Source organism: Cebus imitator, unplaced genomic scaffold, assembly GCF_001604975.1.
Source record: "Cebus imitator isolate Cc_AM_T3 unplaced genomic scaffold, Cebus_imitator-1.0 Scaffold447, whole genome shotgun sequence".
NCBI lineage: Eukaryota > Metazoa > Chordata > Mammalia > Primates > Cebidae > Cebus > Cebus imitator.
In genome coordinates this window covers 72,644-92,927 of record NW_016107762.1, presented here as the reverse complement: position 1 = coordinate 92,927, position 20,284 = coordinate 72,644, and the positions used below count along the sequence as shown (strand labels likewise).

General features: G+C 35.0%; 1 protein-coding gene across 2 annotated transcripts in view; it reads right to left on the bottom strand.

Moving 5' to 3' along the window:
• PPP3CA (protein phosphatase 3 catalytic subunit alpha) overlaps nucleotides 1–20,284 on the bottom strand; it is an 82,255-nt gene that overhangs the window by 23,734 nt on the left and 38,237 nt on the right. For both annotated transcript variants that reach the window (XM_017511350.2, XM_017511351.2), the window contains exons 7-8: nucleotides 12,218–12,343; nucleotides 8,394–8,468 (exon numbers count right to left, since the gene is read on the bottom strand). In XM_017511350.2, the coding sequence (XP_017366839.1) occupies nucleotides 8,394–8,468; nucleotides 12,218–12,343 (201 nt within the window). The remainder of the gene's footprint in view (nucleotides 1–8,393; nucleotides 8,469–12,217; nucleotides 12,344–20,284) is intronic.

Sequence of the window (20,284 nt, the reverse complement as noted above, 5' to 3'; positions counted from 1 at the left end):
GGCATATGTTTTACCTTAGATAAAAAGTTAATTTGAGTACCACTTGACAGCATAATAAAAAGCAGACGAAAGAAAGAAGTAATACACTCCTTCATCTGACAGTGGAGAATGGCAAAGGCACTGGCATGTAATGCGTTTATCTGAAAAGAAGCCATTCAAAAGTCTTTAGCTATTCTCAATCCAGGCATGGTGTTTGGCTACTTTGTGGGAGATGTAGTAAAGTTTTGTCCAAGAAGGAGGAGTAGAGAAATAAGTGCAAGTTTCTGGCCAGTGATCCACGCATAAGCAACTTCAAAAAGTAGATGGTCCCAGGTCATGAGACTTTAACATCACCTAATTATATTATTATCTTATCAGGAGAATGGATGTGCTAGTCGAAAATGTGTTTGCTTGCAACAGACACATAGTGAAGAAGAGTAGCTGAGGCAAAACATTTGAAATGTTCTGGGAAGTACTGGGCATGGGCCAATGGCTATCAAGTGCCCTGGTCCTACTGCAAAGCTTCAGGTCACAAATAATTGGCTTGTTCACTTCTTTTAAGACATATAACTAAACTGGCATTTGAAAGCCAGAACAGTACAGAGGTAAAGAACTTGTGTCTAGAATAAAATATCTTGGTCTAAGTCCCAGCACTATCATTTACTAACTGTGCTACCTTGGGCAAGTACTAAGTTGCTTTAGGGGTTCACTTTCCTTATCTATAACATGAGGAATATTCTAAATGCAGTATTTGTATTATTTCATATAATCCTCACAACAACCACATGGAGATGCAATTATTAGTCTCCATTTGACAGAGAACTCATTCACTCTCAACATTCAACAAATACATGTACTAGGTAGGGTGCTACCTGCTAATGCACATAGAACAGAGCTTTGGTATATGGAAAGTATTGTAAAATGATTGTTATTGTTAAGAAGAAAAATTTGTGCAGATATGAACATTCCAGTTTTTCTAACAGTTACATTTCTCTCTGTAAATTAAACCATGTAATATGTGATCTTGATGAATATCAAGCTACCCTGAGATTTGGCCTCATTTATGTTTTGTGCCAACCAGGCTAACGGCTGGACCCCAGATTATGGCAAACACGCTTGGAGAGAATGAGAGCAGCTAGGATGCTGCTGACTTTGCAGTCAGAACAAAATGGACCATTCCAAAAAGATGGGTTGACAAAATAGAATCAACAGTTATATTTCTACAGAATTCTGAGACAAAATAGCTTTTATATCTTCTCATGAGCTAAGAATAAAGAGGAAAAGATTAAATAAATTTTTAGAAGCATGAAAATAGGGAAATCTCAGAGAAAAATACTTTTAACATTTAAATTTTGTGGGCATTTATTGAACTTTTAAGTAAAGTCTTTATACCTGCCATACTAGACCAAACAATTACTTAAGAAATGTTTTATAAAACTTTGGACTCACAACTCTCTTGCAGTTGCTCAATTGGTTAGCAATTACTCTAATAAAAGTACAATCTTCAAGTTAAGAATCTGAATCCATTAATGCTTTAGTACAAAGAGATTCAGGAAAGCTCTGCCAGAAAAGTTTGAGGAATATATTTTATTTTCTTTGGGTATCACTTTTCAGCAAGCTTACATTACTTACTAAAGGCCTTTCTACAAAGAATGTCTATTTCACATGCCAGTTATCTCAACTCTGTTTGCCAGAAGTAAAGTTTTCTAAAACACAGAGACTTTGCTTTCATTGAGAAAGAGAGATCTCTATTTCAATGCCTTTCAAATACAAAATGCATTAAGGCTTATGGAGCCACATGTTTACTTCCCTTATGCAACATAGTTTGCTTTCTCGAATAAATTTTATAAATGTATTTATGCTTAGATATGCAATAGCTAATGTTTAGTATAAGTTTAGTATAAGCTGGCTAATGTCACCATTAGTTGAATAAAAACTCTAATGCTATAAAAATCATTTCTTTTAAAAGCTGTATAAAATATGTTATCTATGCAGATAACACTGCATGTTGAAATACACTACAAAATCTAGAGTATTTTCTGTAGTATTACCTTACTGTGAGTATAATATTCTGGCCAATGGTGGACATTATCCAACCAATTAGGTACAAGAAGGATATGCTGTTTTTTTTAACATTTAGTTTATTCTGCAAATTCTGAGCTTTCATGCAATGTGAAAATTATGCCAGGTAATTAAGAGAAACATTTGTGCAAAGTCATGGTAGTACAATATGAAGAGAAGGCAGTACTTCTGATGCCTGTATTACTGCATCATTTTAATTGCTAACTTAAAGAGATTTTAATTATTGTAACCAAAGATGACAGGCCAGATTTGATGAAACTGATTAAAATATGATAGCTAACCAGGTAGCTGGTTTGATAGTCAAGGCCTCAAAATGTCAATAGCCCTAAACACGATGAGAATCATACCAAACTACAACTAGTAAATGCCCATGTGTTTTTCAGACATCTTTTAGTTTTAATGATATACTGGATATAACAAGGTGTCTTCTTTTTAAGATGAAAGCATAATGAAAAAAGCAGTTTTCTATACTTTATAAAGCGTGTAAGAAATAAATAATAAATTTACAGAGACAAACAATTTAGCTTCTAGACACTAAAATATTAGGCAACTGAAAAAAAAAACAATAAACTGGGAAAACAATTAAAAAAAAGCCTGAGAAGAATTTAGTCTTTTAAAAATATTAAATAACCTATCTTTTTATACATTTTCTTTTCCCTGGAGCCTAATTATATCAATAAACTCAATTACAGAAATAAAAGAGATGTTAAAGCTGGTAAATTGATGTCCATCCTTGTGTGTAATTTCCTAGAAATCCATATGGATTTTTCATACAGCCACATTTTTAAAACATCAAAATTCACAGAAGTTTTTTTTCCTTTTCAGAAGCAGAAAAAGAAAGATGTCCCCCATGTTCTTCCTTTAGTTATTAAATATTTTATCTCAATTCCTGCTCCCTCCTCTAAATGCCTACATCCTGTGACCAGCATGGTTGAACACCTATATCCTCTGCCTAACTAGCATGTTTAAAATTGGTTTAATTCTTATTCCACTTGACTCCAAATTCAATGAAGGCAGGGAACACGTGTGTTCTGTTCATTGGTGAATCTATGGTAAAAGATATTATGTGAATATTTGCTTTTAATGAATATACAGAAATAAAAATATGTAAAATGAAAATACAATATTATATTAGAATTGGGGCAAACTGAATTTTATTTTAGTATTTTGTTTTTTTTCAATGATTTCAATTTTATGTGCTATTATAAAAATAAAATAAATTTTTTCTATTCATTTCTTTCAACAATCTGATGTCTGATAACCAAAGTCATGGTCCCAGTTCTGGCCAGACTTATATCTCATAGTCATTTTTCTGCACTGGGTGCAAAGATTTTTAAGTAGCTGTTGCCTGAACTGCTACACAAACCTGGTTTTGGTGCTCTCTCTCTCATCACTCCTATTTTCTCCTTCACCTGTTTGTCTTTCATCTATCGCGTTAACAGTGCAGGCTAATTTAAAAAATCAGTCCTCAATTTTGTGAGATTTTTTTCCAAATCAGCAACTTGAAGGCCTATTTCACTCCTAATAAGCTCAGTTATTACTTAATCCTATGCTTCTGTCACTAGCTCCAATTTCTTTCTCAGTTTCTAGGTCTCCTTTCTCAAATCCTGCTTGGGCATTTCTAGAATTACACGTGCCAGTTTTATTCAAACTCCTGCCTGTAGCAGAACTCAACTTTCTCCGAGAGCTGGTGACTTTTTTCATAAATGTTATCCGCCCTCCTAGGCCCCTAGGTTTGAACCATCAAATTCAGCTTTTGTTTCCTTTGCCCGTCTGTCTAAGACCTGTGGGTTCTATACTGTAAGTCTTTTGAACAGTTCCTTTTTAACGTTTTTCTTAACAATACTTTTGTTCAGATCTTGCCATTGCAACTTCAGACACTTTATTAAGTTCCTAAATTATATCCCTACTTATCCTTTGCTCATTTTACAAGCATTTATCCAAGCTTGAAAAAGTTCTTGCTTTTTCTCAAATACTGTTTTTTTATGTTACTCCTTTACTTACTAACTTCAGGTTAGGCTTCAACGTTGAACAGAACAAGAATCTCACTGCCACTTGTTCCTCAGAGCATATTTTCTTTTTGTGTCTAAATGGGATTTTTTTTTCTATTTTTCTATTAAAATTTAATATATTCCTTCTAAATTATATATAGGATATAACATCATTTTTTTCAGATTGCGAACTTGGACTATAAGATGCTAAAACGAGTTGCTGAGAAATAATAATTACGGCACCAAAAGAGCTCTAAGCTAATGGTTCTTAGTACATGTGTTGCTAGATTCACAAAGTGATAGGACTTCCTAAGATTAAATCTTTAAACTTAATTTATTCACTCCATTTAGATTTTTAAATTAATCAAGACCATTTAGATTCTGTGACTATCTGAAAGTAATGATTTGGGGGTAATCCCTTTATGCTTGGGGTGCCAAGGCATTTCTACAAAGGAATTATTACTGTCAAATGCATTTTGCTAGGTCAAACATTCATCATGGCAAATAAATACAGTTTTGGTAGAACATAATATATCCATACCCTTAGAAAAGTATTCCTTGAGGACCAGGAAGATACTACATTAGTCACACTAATTCCCAACTTTGCACTTTAAGTTCCATACAACTTTTAACAGCTAGACAGAAATAGGAAGACACTCTGGAACCTGTGATATTAGATATGAAGAATTAGCTAATTTAAGACAGACTTTGGAAGATAATTTTCTGGTATACACTATAGATGGTTTTATAGAGGCATGCAAAAACACTGCTCTGATTCCATATTCACTTGCTTGTGGTTAACATTAGGATAGGCAAAGATGTTGATAAAGGATAAGGGTTCTACCATGTGGTTTGCTCTTTAGATGAGAGCAGACATATAAATTCTAATTTAATATTAAGTCTTTCCAGTGCAGCCTGAAACTATATTTGGCTTAAAATGTATTCACTTTATTATTTTTTCTTTCCTTTCTCATTCTACAGGATTTCAGTTTAACTTCCACAATTCTTTCTGGTGAGTGAGACTTATCACATATCACAGTCTCAAACATAATTTGTATTTTCTAAAAAAGTGATCTCAGTGCTTATGATTCTAGGACCCAAAAGAAAGTCACAGATAAATAAATATTCCTAACTTACAAAACTATCACTAGGTTTCTAATGCTTACTGCTACTTCAGACTTCCTAATTATAACAGCGAACAATAAAGAAACTCTTGTAATGAAGGTTGATTTCTATTAGCTATACTTTGGAATCACTTACTAACCCCTAGTCTGAAATGACTCTTCTTCATTAACATTATCTACCAAATGAGATACATATACTTGGATTTCTTTTTTCTCTAAAGTGTTCCAGTGAATAACAACCCTAAATTGAAACCAGACTATCATTTTATCATCCAAAATAAGAAGTAGAAACAGGAAGCAAAGACCCTGATACATATAAATTAGGTCATCAAAAGACATTCACTGGCCTTAAACTGCTTCCAAACTTTACAAGATAACAGAAGTTTTTAATTTTATTTTCAACATAGAGGACCACAGGCCAATTTAAAACAGCAATCTTTTTCCAGATGGCCTATCAAATTCCTTTATTTATAAGACAGAAGCTAAGGAGGGGAGAATCATGACATGGTTTCCATCCAGAAGCCTGTGTAAGCCAGAAGGCAATTTTTGTCTGCTCAGATACACCTAATTTTTTTACAAGATAAAACAGATTTCTTCTTAGACCATGTTAAAACAATTGAATGATACTGTTTCATATGCATTGACTTCCATTGCCAAATCTATTTCTTCATTTTATAGGATATTTTTATTTTACAGTATACTTATGTATTATATTTATATTTTATTTTACAATATATTTAACAGAACAAAAGCATATTACATTTGCTTACTAGTGTGTGTGTGTGTATTTTTTAAAGCATCACACTGTGTGAATGAAAAAGATTTCAAACATTGTAAACACATATGGTGGAAAGTTTAAGAGCCTGATGACCAAGCAGACATTAGTTGAATACAGGCTCTGTGTCACTTCACTAGCTGGATGAACTTAGGTTTTCAACTTACTGAGTCTGGATCACTTTATATGTAAAATAAGGATAATAATAGTACATATATTGATAGGCTGTTTTGAATATGAAAGATAATATAAATTGCTTAGTAAATGTAACATAAACGATAGTTAATAACAAATCTTTTGCTGGCCAAAAGGTAAAATTAGTAAATTAAAGAACTAAGCTTGATCCCTAACACACAAGTGTTAGTTGCTGTCATCACCACTGACATCATCATTAATAGTAAAGGGGAATTGACAGATTCTGAAGGAAATGAGGAGCCTCTTCAATTGCTACAGGAGCTATAGACACTAAGAAGTCAAGCTGATAAGAAAAAAAGACAGTCATGGATTGTACAGGCATTATTATTACCTTTGACTTTTCCATTGACATTGGAGATGGAATTAAATATTAAGAAGGGCTTGATAAATGACTCATGAAGAGACAGCTCACTTAAAATAAGCAGCAATTTAAGGAAGAGTTTTATTTGCGTTTGGATGTCTTCTGATTTCTGCTTTGCCTTGCAGCCAACAAATAAAGAGCCTGGCAAGCAGCAGGAGAGAGCCAGCCCCAGGAAAGAGACAGGCTACAGGCAAAAAAGACAGCGTATGGCAATTGGAAATTTTATCCTAAGGTTGGAAATAATGTTACACACAAACACACACACTCACATACAGACACACTCAATATATGTTATCAATAAACAGTATTCCCAAAGAAAATCAGGAAGTCCTGAGAAGTTTTACAAATTATTCTTTGAGCATCTTTGAGCACTGTAACCCTAACCTTTTGAGGAAATCCAGTTCTGATGCCATGTTACGTAAAGTGCTAGGGCTCTTTCTGATTGCTCATACTGAAATATATAACATCCTAAGTAGAACAGATTTTTTTTTTTTTGAGACATAGTTTCAGTCCGTCAACCAGCTTGGAGTGCTGTGGTGCAATCACGGCTCACAGCAACCTGTCTTCTGGGTTCACGCGATTCTTGTGCCTCAGCCTCCCAAGTAGCTGGAAATACAGATACGCACCACCACACCCACCTATTTTTTCTATTTTTAGTAGAGACGGGGTTTTGCCATGTTTGCCAGTCTGGTCTCCAACTCCTGACCTCAACTGATCTGCTTGCCTTGGCCTCCCAAAGTGCTGCGTTTATAGGTAAACTGTATTATTTAGGGAACGATGGCAAGAAAAATAAGTCTGTACCCAATCAGTACAGATGCAACTTTTTCCTGAATATTTTCAATCTGAGGTTGTTTGAATCCATGGATTGCAGAACCCTTGGAGACAAGGGCTGACTGTACTTCTGCTTTTTTTTTGAGACAGGATCTTGCTCTGTTACTCAGGCTGGAGTGTAGCGGTATGACCACGGCTCACTGTAGTCTCACCCTCCCGGGCTCAAGGAATCCTCACACTTTACTTTTTGAGTAGCTAAGATCACAAGCATGCATCACCACACATGGCTCATTTTTTGTAGAGATGAGTTCTCCCTATGTTTCCCAGGCTGATCTCCAAATCCTGGGCTCAATCTCCTGACTCAGCCTATCAAAGTGCTAGGAGCCACTGTATCTGGCCCCAACTGTACTTAAATGCAGTAAAGTTTGCTCTTATACTTTCCTTCTCTAAGTATATTTTTGTTAGTTTCGATTCATTTTTAGGTGCTTCTGTAAGGCTCAAGGTAATTTTCCCCTCCATCTTTAACCTCATAGATCTGTGCCCCTTGTAGAAAAAGCATACTCTTTGAGGGTAATTAAACACCAAATAATATCTTGAAAAACATCAAAAACTCTTCATAGTTTATTCATTACCAATTACTACAGAAAGAAGAAATACTGGGATTGACATAAATACCAATATATAAATGCCTTTTTTCATAAACATCAAAATTTAAATATTTGACATGAATAACCCCATTAGAGGACATTTTAAAATTGCCTGGTAAAAGAAAAAATAATTGTACAGTAAGTGGTAATACTTGTTAGAAAACAAAGGATTACATTTGTATGAAAAAGCCAAAAGAAGTCACTTAGGGATATGAGTGACTAAAAGTCTATTAAAAGAGTTCACTACTTTAACAATGTTTTCAAAGTAATGAGAAAATTATCATATTTGTTTCTTATACTTTTAAAAAGTAAATAGAAAATAAATCATATCTTTCATTCTCAATTGTATACTATGTTTTAAACATAATCTAAATCTTAGAAATTTATTCTTAGGTTTAGCAATGAGACTCCAAGTAATTAGCAGGCAAATAGCATTAGCCCAAAGGCACAAAGGCTCAAGCCTCTTACCATCAAATCCATCTTCTTCTGACCCTAGTTCATCATCTGAGCAGATGTTGAGGACATTTACCAGCATCTCAGTCACTAAAGACAGAAAGCAAAGGGAAAAGTCAAGCTTTTCTGTTATAACCTCAACTATCACAATGGGATTGTTAATGAGCAAACTGAACAATAGGATTTCTTATTTAGTTTGTATATAGAAGCAGTTCCAGTGAAAATCCAGATCATCAAAGACAACTGCCTTTGCAATTCTATGCAGATTTTATTAAACTATTAGCTCATGACTATGATACCTAATGATAATGTTTACCAGCTCTAGGTCAATAGACATTGACAAATCAAATATGTGGATGTGCATATACTAGAAATCGATAAAAGAGAAAATATATTTTTTTGAATTTTTATTATTTGCACAATGATAAGGCTTAATCAAGATCAAATTATAAACTTCTATTCAGTTGGGATGAAGAATGATGATTTTATTTTTTTATATTTTTAATCACCTAGAGAACGTCACACCATTACAGGTATGTTATAGGGTCTAGCCCTACTGGGTCTAGAAGGCATTCTCCATGGGTGTGAAGATGAGAGACTATAGAATTAAAGACACAGTACACCGAGATAAAGAGAAAAATAGTTGGGCCCAGGGGTCCACGACCACCTAGTACGCAGAGTCCAACAGTGGCCCCGAGTGCCTGGACACTCTGACTTTTATTGGGTACAAAGCAGTGGGTAGGGAAAGCAGGGTGAGTTCAAGCAAATCACGTGTCTAAGGAACAAAGGGGCTGAGGCTTGCAAGCAGTGGAACAAGGGGCCCAGGGCTTGCAAGTAGCCGAAGCAGGGGGCAGCAAGATGCGTTAGTACTTTATATTATGCTTCCCAAGTAACAACAAAAGCTTCAAGAATTATGCTACTTCTTACTACCTTCAAAAGAGGAACTAGGTGCAGAAGTTGGAGTGAAAGCAGATACAGACTGTGGCCAATATAGCACAGCACCACATAGAGACAATTAAGCCACCAGGTAGCTGCGGGTTGGGCTGACTGATAACAGTCCTTCCACAAGAGCACTGGGGACTGGAGTGTTCTCCAGCATGCCCAAAGACAGGATATGTTCCCTTCCAAGGTCTGCTGAGTAGCAGGTGCTTCTCCAAGCACTGGCACTACCACAGAGATTTTAGATGCCCTCCAGAAACCCTTATGCGGGTGTGACAGAGGGCTTAGTTTCAGCATTTAACAGGTTATCTCTGCTGATCTCCACCAGTCGATGTTCAACAGGTATTAATGCTCTTGCCTGGTGGCCACATCCCATAGGGTCCCTTATCAGTCCCTAACCACAGCAACCTGAAGTTCCTACATAATTATGCATAAAGTACACAAAGACTTTAATCAAGGCTTAATACTCTAAGACTAATATCAAATCACTCATGATACTTATTCCCAGCTAGATTCTTCTTTCTATATTCTATTTATTAGACAGGAACTGGCTGGGGCTTCAGTCTCCTGCTTTGGCACTTAATGAGACTTTCCTTCCACAGCATGTGCTTTTGTGTTTAATACAAACTGTTGATTGATAAACCAATATATTTGAAGTATTTTTCAGAATACTAATTTTAAAAATATTTTTACAAATATCATTAAATTTGATCTTCAAAAATGCTTAAGAAATTAAACAGCTGCAGTTTAATCAGAAATTTACTTAATTGATTACAATAGGATTATATAAAAGTGCTGTACAGGCCGGGTGCAGTGGCTCAAGCCTGTAATCCCAGCACTTTGGGAGGCCGAGGTGGGCGGATCACGAGGTCAAGAAATCGAGACCATCCTGGCCAACATGGTGAAACCTTGTCTTTACTAAAAATACAAAAAAAAAAAAATTAGCTGGGCATGGTGGCACACGCCTGTACCACCTACCCGGGAGGTAGTCCCAGCTACCCGGGAGGCTGAGGCAGGAGAATTGCTTAAACCTGGGAGGTGGAGGTTGCAGTGAGCGAGATTGCGTCACTGTACTCCAGCCTGGCGCCTGGCGACAGAGTAAGACTCTGTCTCAAACAAACAAACAAACAAACAAACAAAAAACCCCCTGCTGTACAGAGGAAATTAGTACTGCATTATTTTTATACTACAAAGCATGCTATTTACATTTAACATTTTTTGAAATCAGACTGGGTTCTACCCCATGCAGGTGAAAAGAAGCCTGTCTATTTCTTCTTCAAGAGCTATTTTTTAAAGTAATATGCTATTTTAAAAAATGTCCTCCTAGAGTTGAAGATGTATGATAGAGAGTGAAACTTAAGTGGCGCCAACACTGATCCAGAGTTTCAGTTTAATTATCAAAACTGGATTTTGTGTACCAGTAGATTAATACGCTAATTTCTAATAAATGCCCCGAATTTTAATAATTAATAGAAACAACCCAAATAAAGGGTGTTCAAAAGTGCCCCATAGTTGTCAGAATTCACACCGTTTCCGTTTGCATCCAACAGATGACACTATTCCGGTTTGATCAGTGCAAGAAAGTTGCAATACGGAGTAGTCCTGGGAATGTTTATTGGAGATTATAAAAAATTTACTTCTGATTATTTTGATATCCAAAGGGAAGAATTCTTAGCTGACAATTCATAGCTTGACTGGTTTAATCATTTTAAGGCATTTAAAGGAGAAACAATTACTATAGGGTTTCAGAAAAATGTTTAGCTTTTCTCTGAAACTCCTCATAGGACATCATTACTCTGAAACTTAGGGGAACACTTATCTTTCTGACAATGCCCATTCACCTTCTCATGCAAAGGATGAAAAGATGCATGGGAGTCAATCTGTGAATTATTGTTAGGCATCCAGAATGAAAAACAATTGGTGCAGGCATTTCCTCAACATTTTTGTTGAGGTTTAGGTCAACATATAAAAGCAAAAGGAAGGGGGCAGAAGGAAGGGAGGAAGAAAGTTAATAAGCAACTTTTTAAATGTAAATTTGTCTCCTGTACTGTACCTTATAATGCACTAATGCCTACTACATTTTTGATGAACTACTTTGTTGTTGTTGTAAATGTTGCTCTTCATACTATTGTAGCCATTAAGCACTGTCGTACAATAATTTATTAACATCAGAAATGTAAGGAAAGCATGGCTATCCTAATCTTTTAATTTGGCAGATAATTTGTAAAATGAAATAGTTCTTTGGGATTATAGTACAAAGGGGTAAGGAAAAAGGGTAGACATTACCTGAAACCAGGTAAAGCTGTATTTCCATTATTTTTTAAAGAGGTGTATTATTCTAATAAGATGGTATAAATTTACTACATAGTTCTACTGTTTTTTTTTTTTTTTTTTTTTCCCTTTTTTTTTTTTTTTTTTTTTTTTTTTTTTTTTTTTTTTTTCTCTTTTTTTTTTTTTTTTTTTTTTTTTTTGGGACGGAGTTTCGCTCTTGTTACCCAGGCTGGAGTGCAATGGCGCGATCTCGGCTCACCGCAACCTCCGCCTCCTGGGTTCAGGCAATTCTCCTGCCTCAGCCTCCTGAGTAGCTGGGATTACAGGCACGCGCCACCATGCCCAGCTAATTTTTTGTATTTTTAGTAGAGACGGGGTTTCACCGTGTTGACCAGGATGGTCTCGATCTCTTGACCTTGTGGTCCACCCGCCTCGGCCTCCCAACGTGCTGGGATTACAGGCTTGAGCCACCGCACCCGGCACACTTGCACTTCTAAATAACATCTTTCATTGTACAACTTATGAATTTTATTGGCTGGGCCAAAGTTCTTCTCTTTCTAAATGTTTAATCTCCTTTCTTTCCTTCCTATACTATTTTAATAAGAACGTTTCAGGATTCTACAACATACCTTTTTCCCCAACAAATGGCAGGGACCAAGTAAAAACATCCATGAAATTTGGAAGCCAATATGGATGAGGAGAACAGTTGAATTGCCTGATATTCATAACGTTGTTCTCATACTTCAATACTGCAGCTAAAAAAAAAACCAAAAAAGGATGTTAGATACGCAGAACATATTTCTGCTTCTATATATGGCTTTAGCTCATCAAGAAAATTCAGCTAATCGACTGAAGTTCCAAAACATCCAGGCTCATACCTGAGGCATCTCAGAATGCTTACACAACTTAAAGACTTAAGCCTTACTCAGTGTAACCTATAACCACACAATATATGAATACTTATATGGAATTATATAACAAATTGAAAAATATTTATACAAAGTAGTTAATCCAGTCTGCTGGAACTGTATCAAGGAATTGTATCTAGTTTCCCTTTCAGCTAAGAATACTTCAGTCTTAAAGTCTGATATCTAATGACACTAATAAAAGTGGCACAGCTAAGTTTGACACAATAATCTCCTCAAATAGTTTAATTAAATTTATTTTTAAAAAATAAAACTTCTTCCAGTAGAACTCCCAATAGTTGTACAAAATAGTTTAAGTTAGATTGGTTTATTTTTAATGTTTATTTTATTTTTTAAAATTAACATAATAATTGTATATACTCATGGGGTACATAGTGATGTTTTGATACATATAATGCATAGTAATCAGATCAGGGTAATTACCTATATATTAAATACAATCTCAGACATTTGTCATTTCTTTGTGTTTGGAACATTCAATATTCTCCTTCTAGCTATTTGAAATTATAATCTATTATTGTTAACTATAGTTGCCCTATGGTAGATTGCTTTCTTGACTTAATAAAATAAAATGTTTGGATTGAATCCCACATAAAATAATGTGCTTCCATCTGACTCTATCCTTGATTTCTGAGAAAACAAATCTGCATGCTTCATGTCTCTGTGAGTACTTTCAATAAAGGAAAAGTCACCTGTTTTAATGGGGTCACCTATTCTATGAATAGATAATTTTAAGTTGCAGGAAATTTTCAGGTTGAGTTTAAACCTGCCTTTACCAGTCACTGACCATGATTTCGCTATGAGTATCATATTTAATATTTAAAAGGCTGTCATTCTGCTTCTGAATGACAGCCTTTTAAATATTAAATATGATAAGCATACCTTCTTGGGCTTTGGCAAGGTTTCATTTTTCTTATGTATTCAGGGGATGATTAGTATTACATTAGAAGACAGTAACAAACAGATTATACATGATATCAAATGATCTTTTCTTGTTTATATTAAGGGGTTGAAAATACAGAAAAACTAATCACTTTTTTACTTTTTTTGCTTTTACTCAGAAAATATGCTCAGCAGTTGGAGAAACATCTTGGTATTTGCCTTACAATCTTTCTCAAGCAAATTATTTTGATTCTCTTTCACCCTCTTTAATATGACATGGCTTCTTGATGCTTTAGCTCAGCATGTTTGGCCTATTCTGAATGCATGCCAGATTGGCAATGTCTCTGTTAAAATGTGGCCCAGAACTGATATAATCCTCTAGGTCGGTTTGAACAGTGCAGAGTATGGGGAGAATATATCGTTTTTTGTGGTGTGGATACTATATATATACCATATTGTAGCCTAACAACATGTTGATGTTTTTAGCAGCCTGTATTTAACTAAATTCGGACTTGTGAATGGTAAGGCCTTTACTTTGAGTTGTTATTTCCGGCTGACCAACATGGTTCCAGGGAACATATAATCACAGACACCCCGGGGACAAGAAATGTAGATAGTGTAGGCAATACTGATACGAAGAAGAGGATGACTACATCCTCTTCTTCCCGTGGAATACTAAAACTCCTGCATATATTTCTGTAAACCCATTCCCTTTTACATTGTTTTATCATTTATGCAATAAGGATACATTTACATGATATTAAAAACAAGCAAAATAAAAAAATCAAGGCAAGCTACCACATCAATACTTTTGATCTTCAGTATGAGAAAGGTCAAGTATTTCCCATCTTTGCTAAGTGCTTCCAGAGCTCTAGCTCCTGTAAAAGGTTTTTACTATTTTGCAACACTGAATATTCACAGCAGAAATGCATCCTCATATCTTCAGATGAATCTTTAAGGCTCTAAATTGTCTTTTTGAAGAGTAATTTCTCCTCTAAATTTCCTCACTTTTTATTAACCTTAGGCTGGTGATGTAGCAGAAGGAAGGAAAGTAAATATTGTAATTAACAGTGCCCTGGAGAAAAGAGAGAGGCTTTATATAACAATCTGCACAACAAATCTCAGAAGCAGGTGTGACTGCCCTTATGTTACAAAGGAGTTGTGGTTGAGAAATGGAGAAACTTGCTCAAGATCACGCAACCAGTAACTGGCGGATCTCACTCATTATTTAAACTCAGGTTTTTCTGACACCAAATTCATTCCCTTTCCATCATTCCCTGCTGTCTCTCATAAATTATAAATGTATGAATTCTAGTTCTAGCTGTTATAATAATTTAACTATGAACATGGATTTCATAATTAAAGAGGTTTTAGCTTTTGCCAAAATACATGTTTGAGTGAAACAGTATGCAATTCACAAGCAAGGGTAAGGCTCATTCAACAGATAAAACAGAAGTTCAGTTTTGTAGCTAGTGAGATAAAAGTATTTATTCATTTGACCTTGGCTCGACACAATTTACTTGAGTACCTACTAATAAAGCAAACTGTTTTCAGATTTTATTTTCATTTATTTACTGAGTATCTGATATACGCAAGGCATTATGTATGGCCCTTTACAAACATAATTACAAATCTTCACAATATTCCTCAAAAGTGGTTCTTATCATTTACATTTGGAAAATAAGCGAACAGAGAGGTTATCTACACACAGTCACTTAGGAAGAAGCAAATCTCACTTTTGGCCTGAGTCTAAAGTCCCTGATCCTTCTAGTACAACATAATATACTCATCCTAATAGTATAAATCATTCAGTGTCTATCAAGTTTTGGACACAAATTCTTTCTCCTTCCATGTTTAATCTCTTTAAAGAAGAGCACAGGACTGGAAAGCTAGGAAGCCAGACTGCAAGATGGATTCTGTCACTAATTATTCCCCAGACTAAGGTACATAATGTCTTTAAGTTAGGTCTCAGTTATCTAACTATGTGGGTTTACAGATAATTTATAAAATCTCTTCCTGATCTGAATGATGTTAACAAACTTCATTGCTAACAATGAAAGAGCTCATCACTAATGCAATGAATAATATTCTCAGTAATTCTACAGGCTATAAATATAATTTTTTCTTATTTTTTTTTCTAGGTCAAAAAAAATCCTAAAATTGAAAAATTTTAGGATTGTTTTTGACCTAGAAAAAAAATAAGAAATTACACCAATATGTGTCCCTTTTTCTTTAGCAACATATTTATGCAAAAATGCTTTTTGAATAACCTTACATTAGTAAGTTACTCAAAATTCTGATATTTTTGTAAAATAAATATATAACACAGAAATAGAAGTTAATAAAAAAAAAAAAAACAGAAAAATACATGAGAGAAAAAAAAAAAAAAAACTAAAACAGTCCAAAATATCTGCAGTCACGAAATTCACAGTTAACGTTTCATCTTCCACCTCCCACATCCTCCACCCCTGCCACCTGCCTCCGACTGTCATTGGAATTACAAAACTCAACTGGAGCCCTAACAGCGTGCTCTTCTCTGAAGTACTTGAAAGACGTTTATCTCCAGTACAGTATAAATAATACAAATAGTTGTACTTCAAGAATCACTCAAGACCACCTCCTGAGACCTTGTCTGAAAAAAAAAGAACAAAAGTCTACCACCAAGGAGCTCCTTTATTCTACTGACAATTCCACATGACCTCTTGTCACTTAACAATTGTAACAGAGAGACTGTGACATACATGCAGGCTTTACATTATTAACCATCATTCAGAGCACACCAGACACTACAGAAATAAATGCTCTTCTCTTGTACCTGCAGGTATGAAGAACAGCTGGAAGGAAATTTGGTATAATGAAAAGAATACTAAATCCACAAATCTGGAAGCCTGACTGCCAGCTCTTTTTCTGATGTCAAAATTACCGTCTTAAAGTTACGCAATCCAATCATTTTTAAAGTACCTATAGAACCCTGTGTTCAAAGGCATGCTGTAAAAAGATGTAAAGTTAGTAATCAAGGGCCTGCTCCTATTTGGTGAATGGGGAAGGGGGACTGGACTTCGATTATTTCCAATAACACAACTGGTCCCCTGTACATAGTGAAATCCAAGGAATAGCATCTTTATCTTAATCCACTGCTCTCTTTACCAAGCCATGCACTAAGTTGCCTGACCATACCCAAATCTGTAAAACAAGGAGTCTTTCTATCTTTAATTTGAAATTTGGATGAGACTAAAACAACAACAACAACAAGTATTTCATAAAAACTTGAAAACATTTCCAACGTGCTCTCTACAATTTTCTTCAACCAAGGAAAACTGGAGACAAAGCAATGAATCACAAGAATAGAAAGACCAAAAGAAACCTTCTAATAAAAGACCAGCTATCAAAATATGGCAAACGAGTGGTATTAACTAGTCCACCAAACCATACATGGGCTCAGCACTTTTCAAGTGGGTGTCCAGAGGAATACGGAGTTCTTTTTCTGAAAAACCTGTAACTGTAACGCTTCCAACGTACCTCGGCATTCTTCACACCACTTGTCCTGATTTTAAGACAGGGGAGAAGGGGTCAAAAGAATGGAATATGACTTGAATTTTATTCCTGTTCTCCCCCTTTTGCTAATATCTTTCTCTCCTTATCTCTAATTGACCATCCTCCTCCACTTTCAGAAGATGGAAAAGAGAGAGAGAAAAGAAAAGAAGATGGGAAGGAATCAAATGGGGGCATACCAGAATCATAATCCATCCAGAAATAGCAAAAACACAAAGAAATTGCATAATAGACCCAGGATGTTTTTTCCTTCCAATTCTTCCACCCGCAGATGCCCTAGCAGAAAAACTAGCATCAGTGTGTTCTTTTGGCAAAGTCCTACCATCACGAAAGGAGGCATAATGCCTTGGTGGATACAATTCCTGAAGTAGGACCCATAATGTTCTATGGCGGCATTTTTAGATTATGCCAGTATGCTGCATGCAAGGGGTTTATTAAATTCTGGGAGCCATGCTACTTAGTTATTATTTTTTTAATCTGTATTTTCTCATAAAGATTACATTTTTGGTGTAAAATTTTCATTTAAGATAGTATGAATATGTACATATATATATTCAAATATATGCATACTTTTCTGTAGTATATAACATATATGAACAGTCTCTATAATTCCTTCCATTTTAAAATTTGACTTCTAACTTCCACCTCCTTTTTTCAATGTCCTAGCTCTTGCTAGATGAACTGTCTTAAAAGATTCTTTTAAATATGATTAATAACTTAAAGGGAAATGTACTAATTCATGATGGTTACAGTATTTATTTGGTGAGCAAGGACTGCACTCATAACTCACTATTACTCTGTAGATCATAAGCTTAAGTGAAAACTATGTGTTCAAGTTACTTATGAAGCTAGATTTCAAGCCTTAAATTTTTAGGTAATTTGAGAGTGATATTCTTCAGTAGGAGAAAGCTAATGTTTATATTGTTTGATCCAGTACCTAAAATAAGGTCTTTCACAAGCAGATTTTCAGTAAGTTCCATGTAATGACTAAATTTTTCTTGACTTATTTTTCAAGAGATAGGGTCTTGCTCTGTTGCTCAGGCTGGAATGCAATGGCACTATCATAGCTAACTCCAACTTTGAACTCCTGCGCTCAAGTGATCCTCCCACTTCAGCCTTTCAAGTAGCTGGGATTACAGGCATATGCCACCATATAGGCATATGTCTGGCTCATAATGACTAAGTTTCAGCTAATCTGAAATATTTTCTTATTAGTAGATACTAACAGTAGGTATACATGACTTCCTTGAAGCTATGAGATAATTATTTTGTATGTATCAAGGGCACACATGTATGTTACTATATAATCACTTTATATCCATTCTAGCCCTTGATCCACTCCTCTTACTCACTAGGTAGAAATGAAAATATATTCTCAACCTCTATATACCTTCTATACCTTGTACATGCATCTTTCATAGTACTTACAACACCTTTTCTTAACTTTGTTCCAAGTCTCCTAAATAAAATATTCATATTATCTCACCTACATGAAGGGCAGAGATGACACTAGATATTTCTGTGAAAAAATATGAGCTAATATTATTAGGTGCATGTGTGCATGTATGTGTACCATTGAGCAACGCAGTTTTGAACCTCACAGGTCCACTTATATGCAGATTTTCTTCCGCTTCTGCCACCCATGAGACAGCAAGACCAACCCCTCTTCTTTTTCCTCAGCCTGCTCACCATGAAGATGACAAGGATGAAAACTTCTGTGATAATCCACTTCCATTTAATGAATAGTAAATATATTTTCTCTTGCTTATGATTTCCTTCAGAACATTTTTCCTCTAGATTTTGTGTATTATATACAGTAAGAATACAGAATATAATATACATAACATACAAAATATGTGTTAACTGACTGTGTTATCAGGAAGGCCCTGGGCAACAGTAGGCTATTAATAGTTAAGTTTTTGGTGAATCAAAGTTATATGTTGATTTTTGACTGCAGTGGGCGTTGGCACCCCTACCTAATCCCTGTGTTGTTTCCATTCTTAATAGAGGATTAGAAAATTATTAACCAGGTTATTATTCATATATAGAATCTTGGGTAAAGTAAGTGGAAGGATGACGATAGAAGGAATGAGGGAGGCATAGACCCCTTTTTATTCTTTTATAGTGTTATCTATCATATCTGGCATATGGCTAATGCTTAATTGTGTTGGTTAAAGAAAAGACCTAAGGAGGAAAATAGAAAATGGGAAAAGAAGAGGGAAAAAGAGAGGAAGGAAACACAAAACATCTAACTAATCAGGATACTAAAAACATAACAAAATATAAACAGAAATCTGAAAAGAACAAAAGAATTTAGGTAAAAAGCAATGTATCACCTCAAAGGTTAAACTGCTTTAAAACTGTAAGAGAATATAAATTAGAGAAGAGTGGAAATGATACTGGTTCTGTCACATGGCAACTATATGACCTTCGGTAAATGTTTCTCCTTATTTAGGCTTTACCTTCCAAACTTGTAAAATAGGAATAATAATGCCTGTTCTCTCATTTTTAAAGTATAAAGATCAAATAATCCAACTGCTAAGAATGGGGCAGGAAAAATAAATAAAATAATATATGTGATTAACATTCATGATAATATAAACAATCAGATGAAATATTTTGTCCTTGAAAAATGTAAAGTATTATGTCTATTTCAAATTCCTCAGGGAGGGCATGGGTATCTATTTTAAATAGTTTGTCATTTTATAATCCCCACCTAATGTGTTATACCTACATACTAGGATCCAGAGAATTTGGAGCCGATAATTGATCTTTGTAAGTAGCTCAAGTCCAGTTAAACATTGTAAATCATTTCTAACATTACAATTTTGCATCGAATATTTGAATTTCTTCTAGCAAATTCCTTTCTGTTAATAAGAATCACTGGCAATTATCAATTCCTTAACAGTTTCAGCTAGTGAATTCATTTATGTTCTAATCCATATTATGATAATGCTAAAGTGAGGCTTAAGCAAACCTAGACTAAAAACAGACTTAGCTGAAGCTTTAAGCTACTGGAGGAGATGGCACGGGCACAGTAAACATTGTGCCTTCGCCTTGTTCTCATTTACTGCAGCTCCAAATGCCTAGTAAGGGTAGCTGTACTCTCCTGGGAGGTATTCTAAAACTGCTGTTATCTCAACACATTTATAGAAGACCCTTTTCAATTTCAAGCTTGGACTTTGTATCAAGTTTTGAGCTATAGCTTGCAATGATTCTAGGTTATCTCCAAGATATCCTTGGCACTGAGTTAGTATTAGTTCCTACACCTCATATCAACATTGTTTTCCATGGAAATAACGTCATAGAAGACTTTTGGACGCTGCGAGAGTAAAA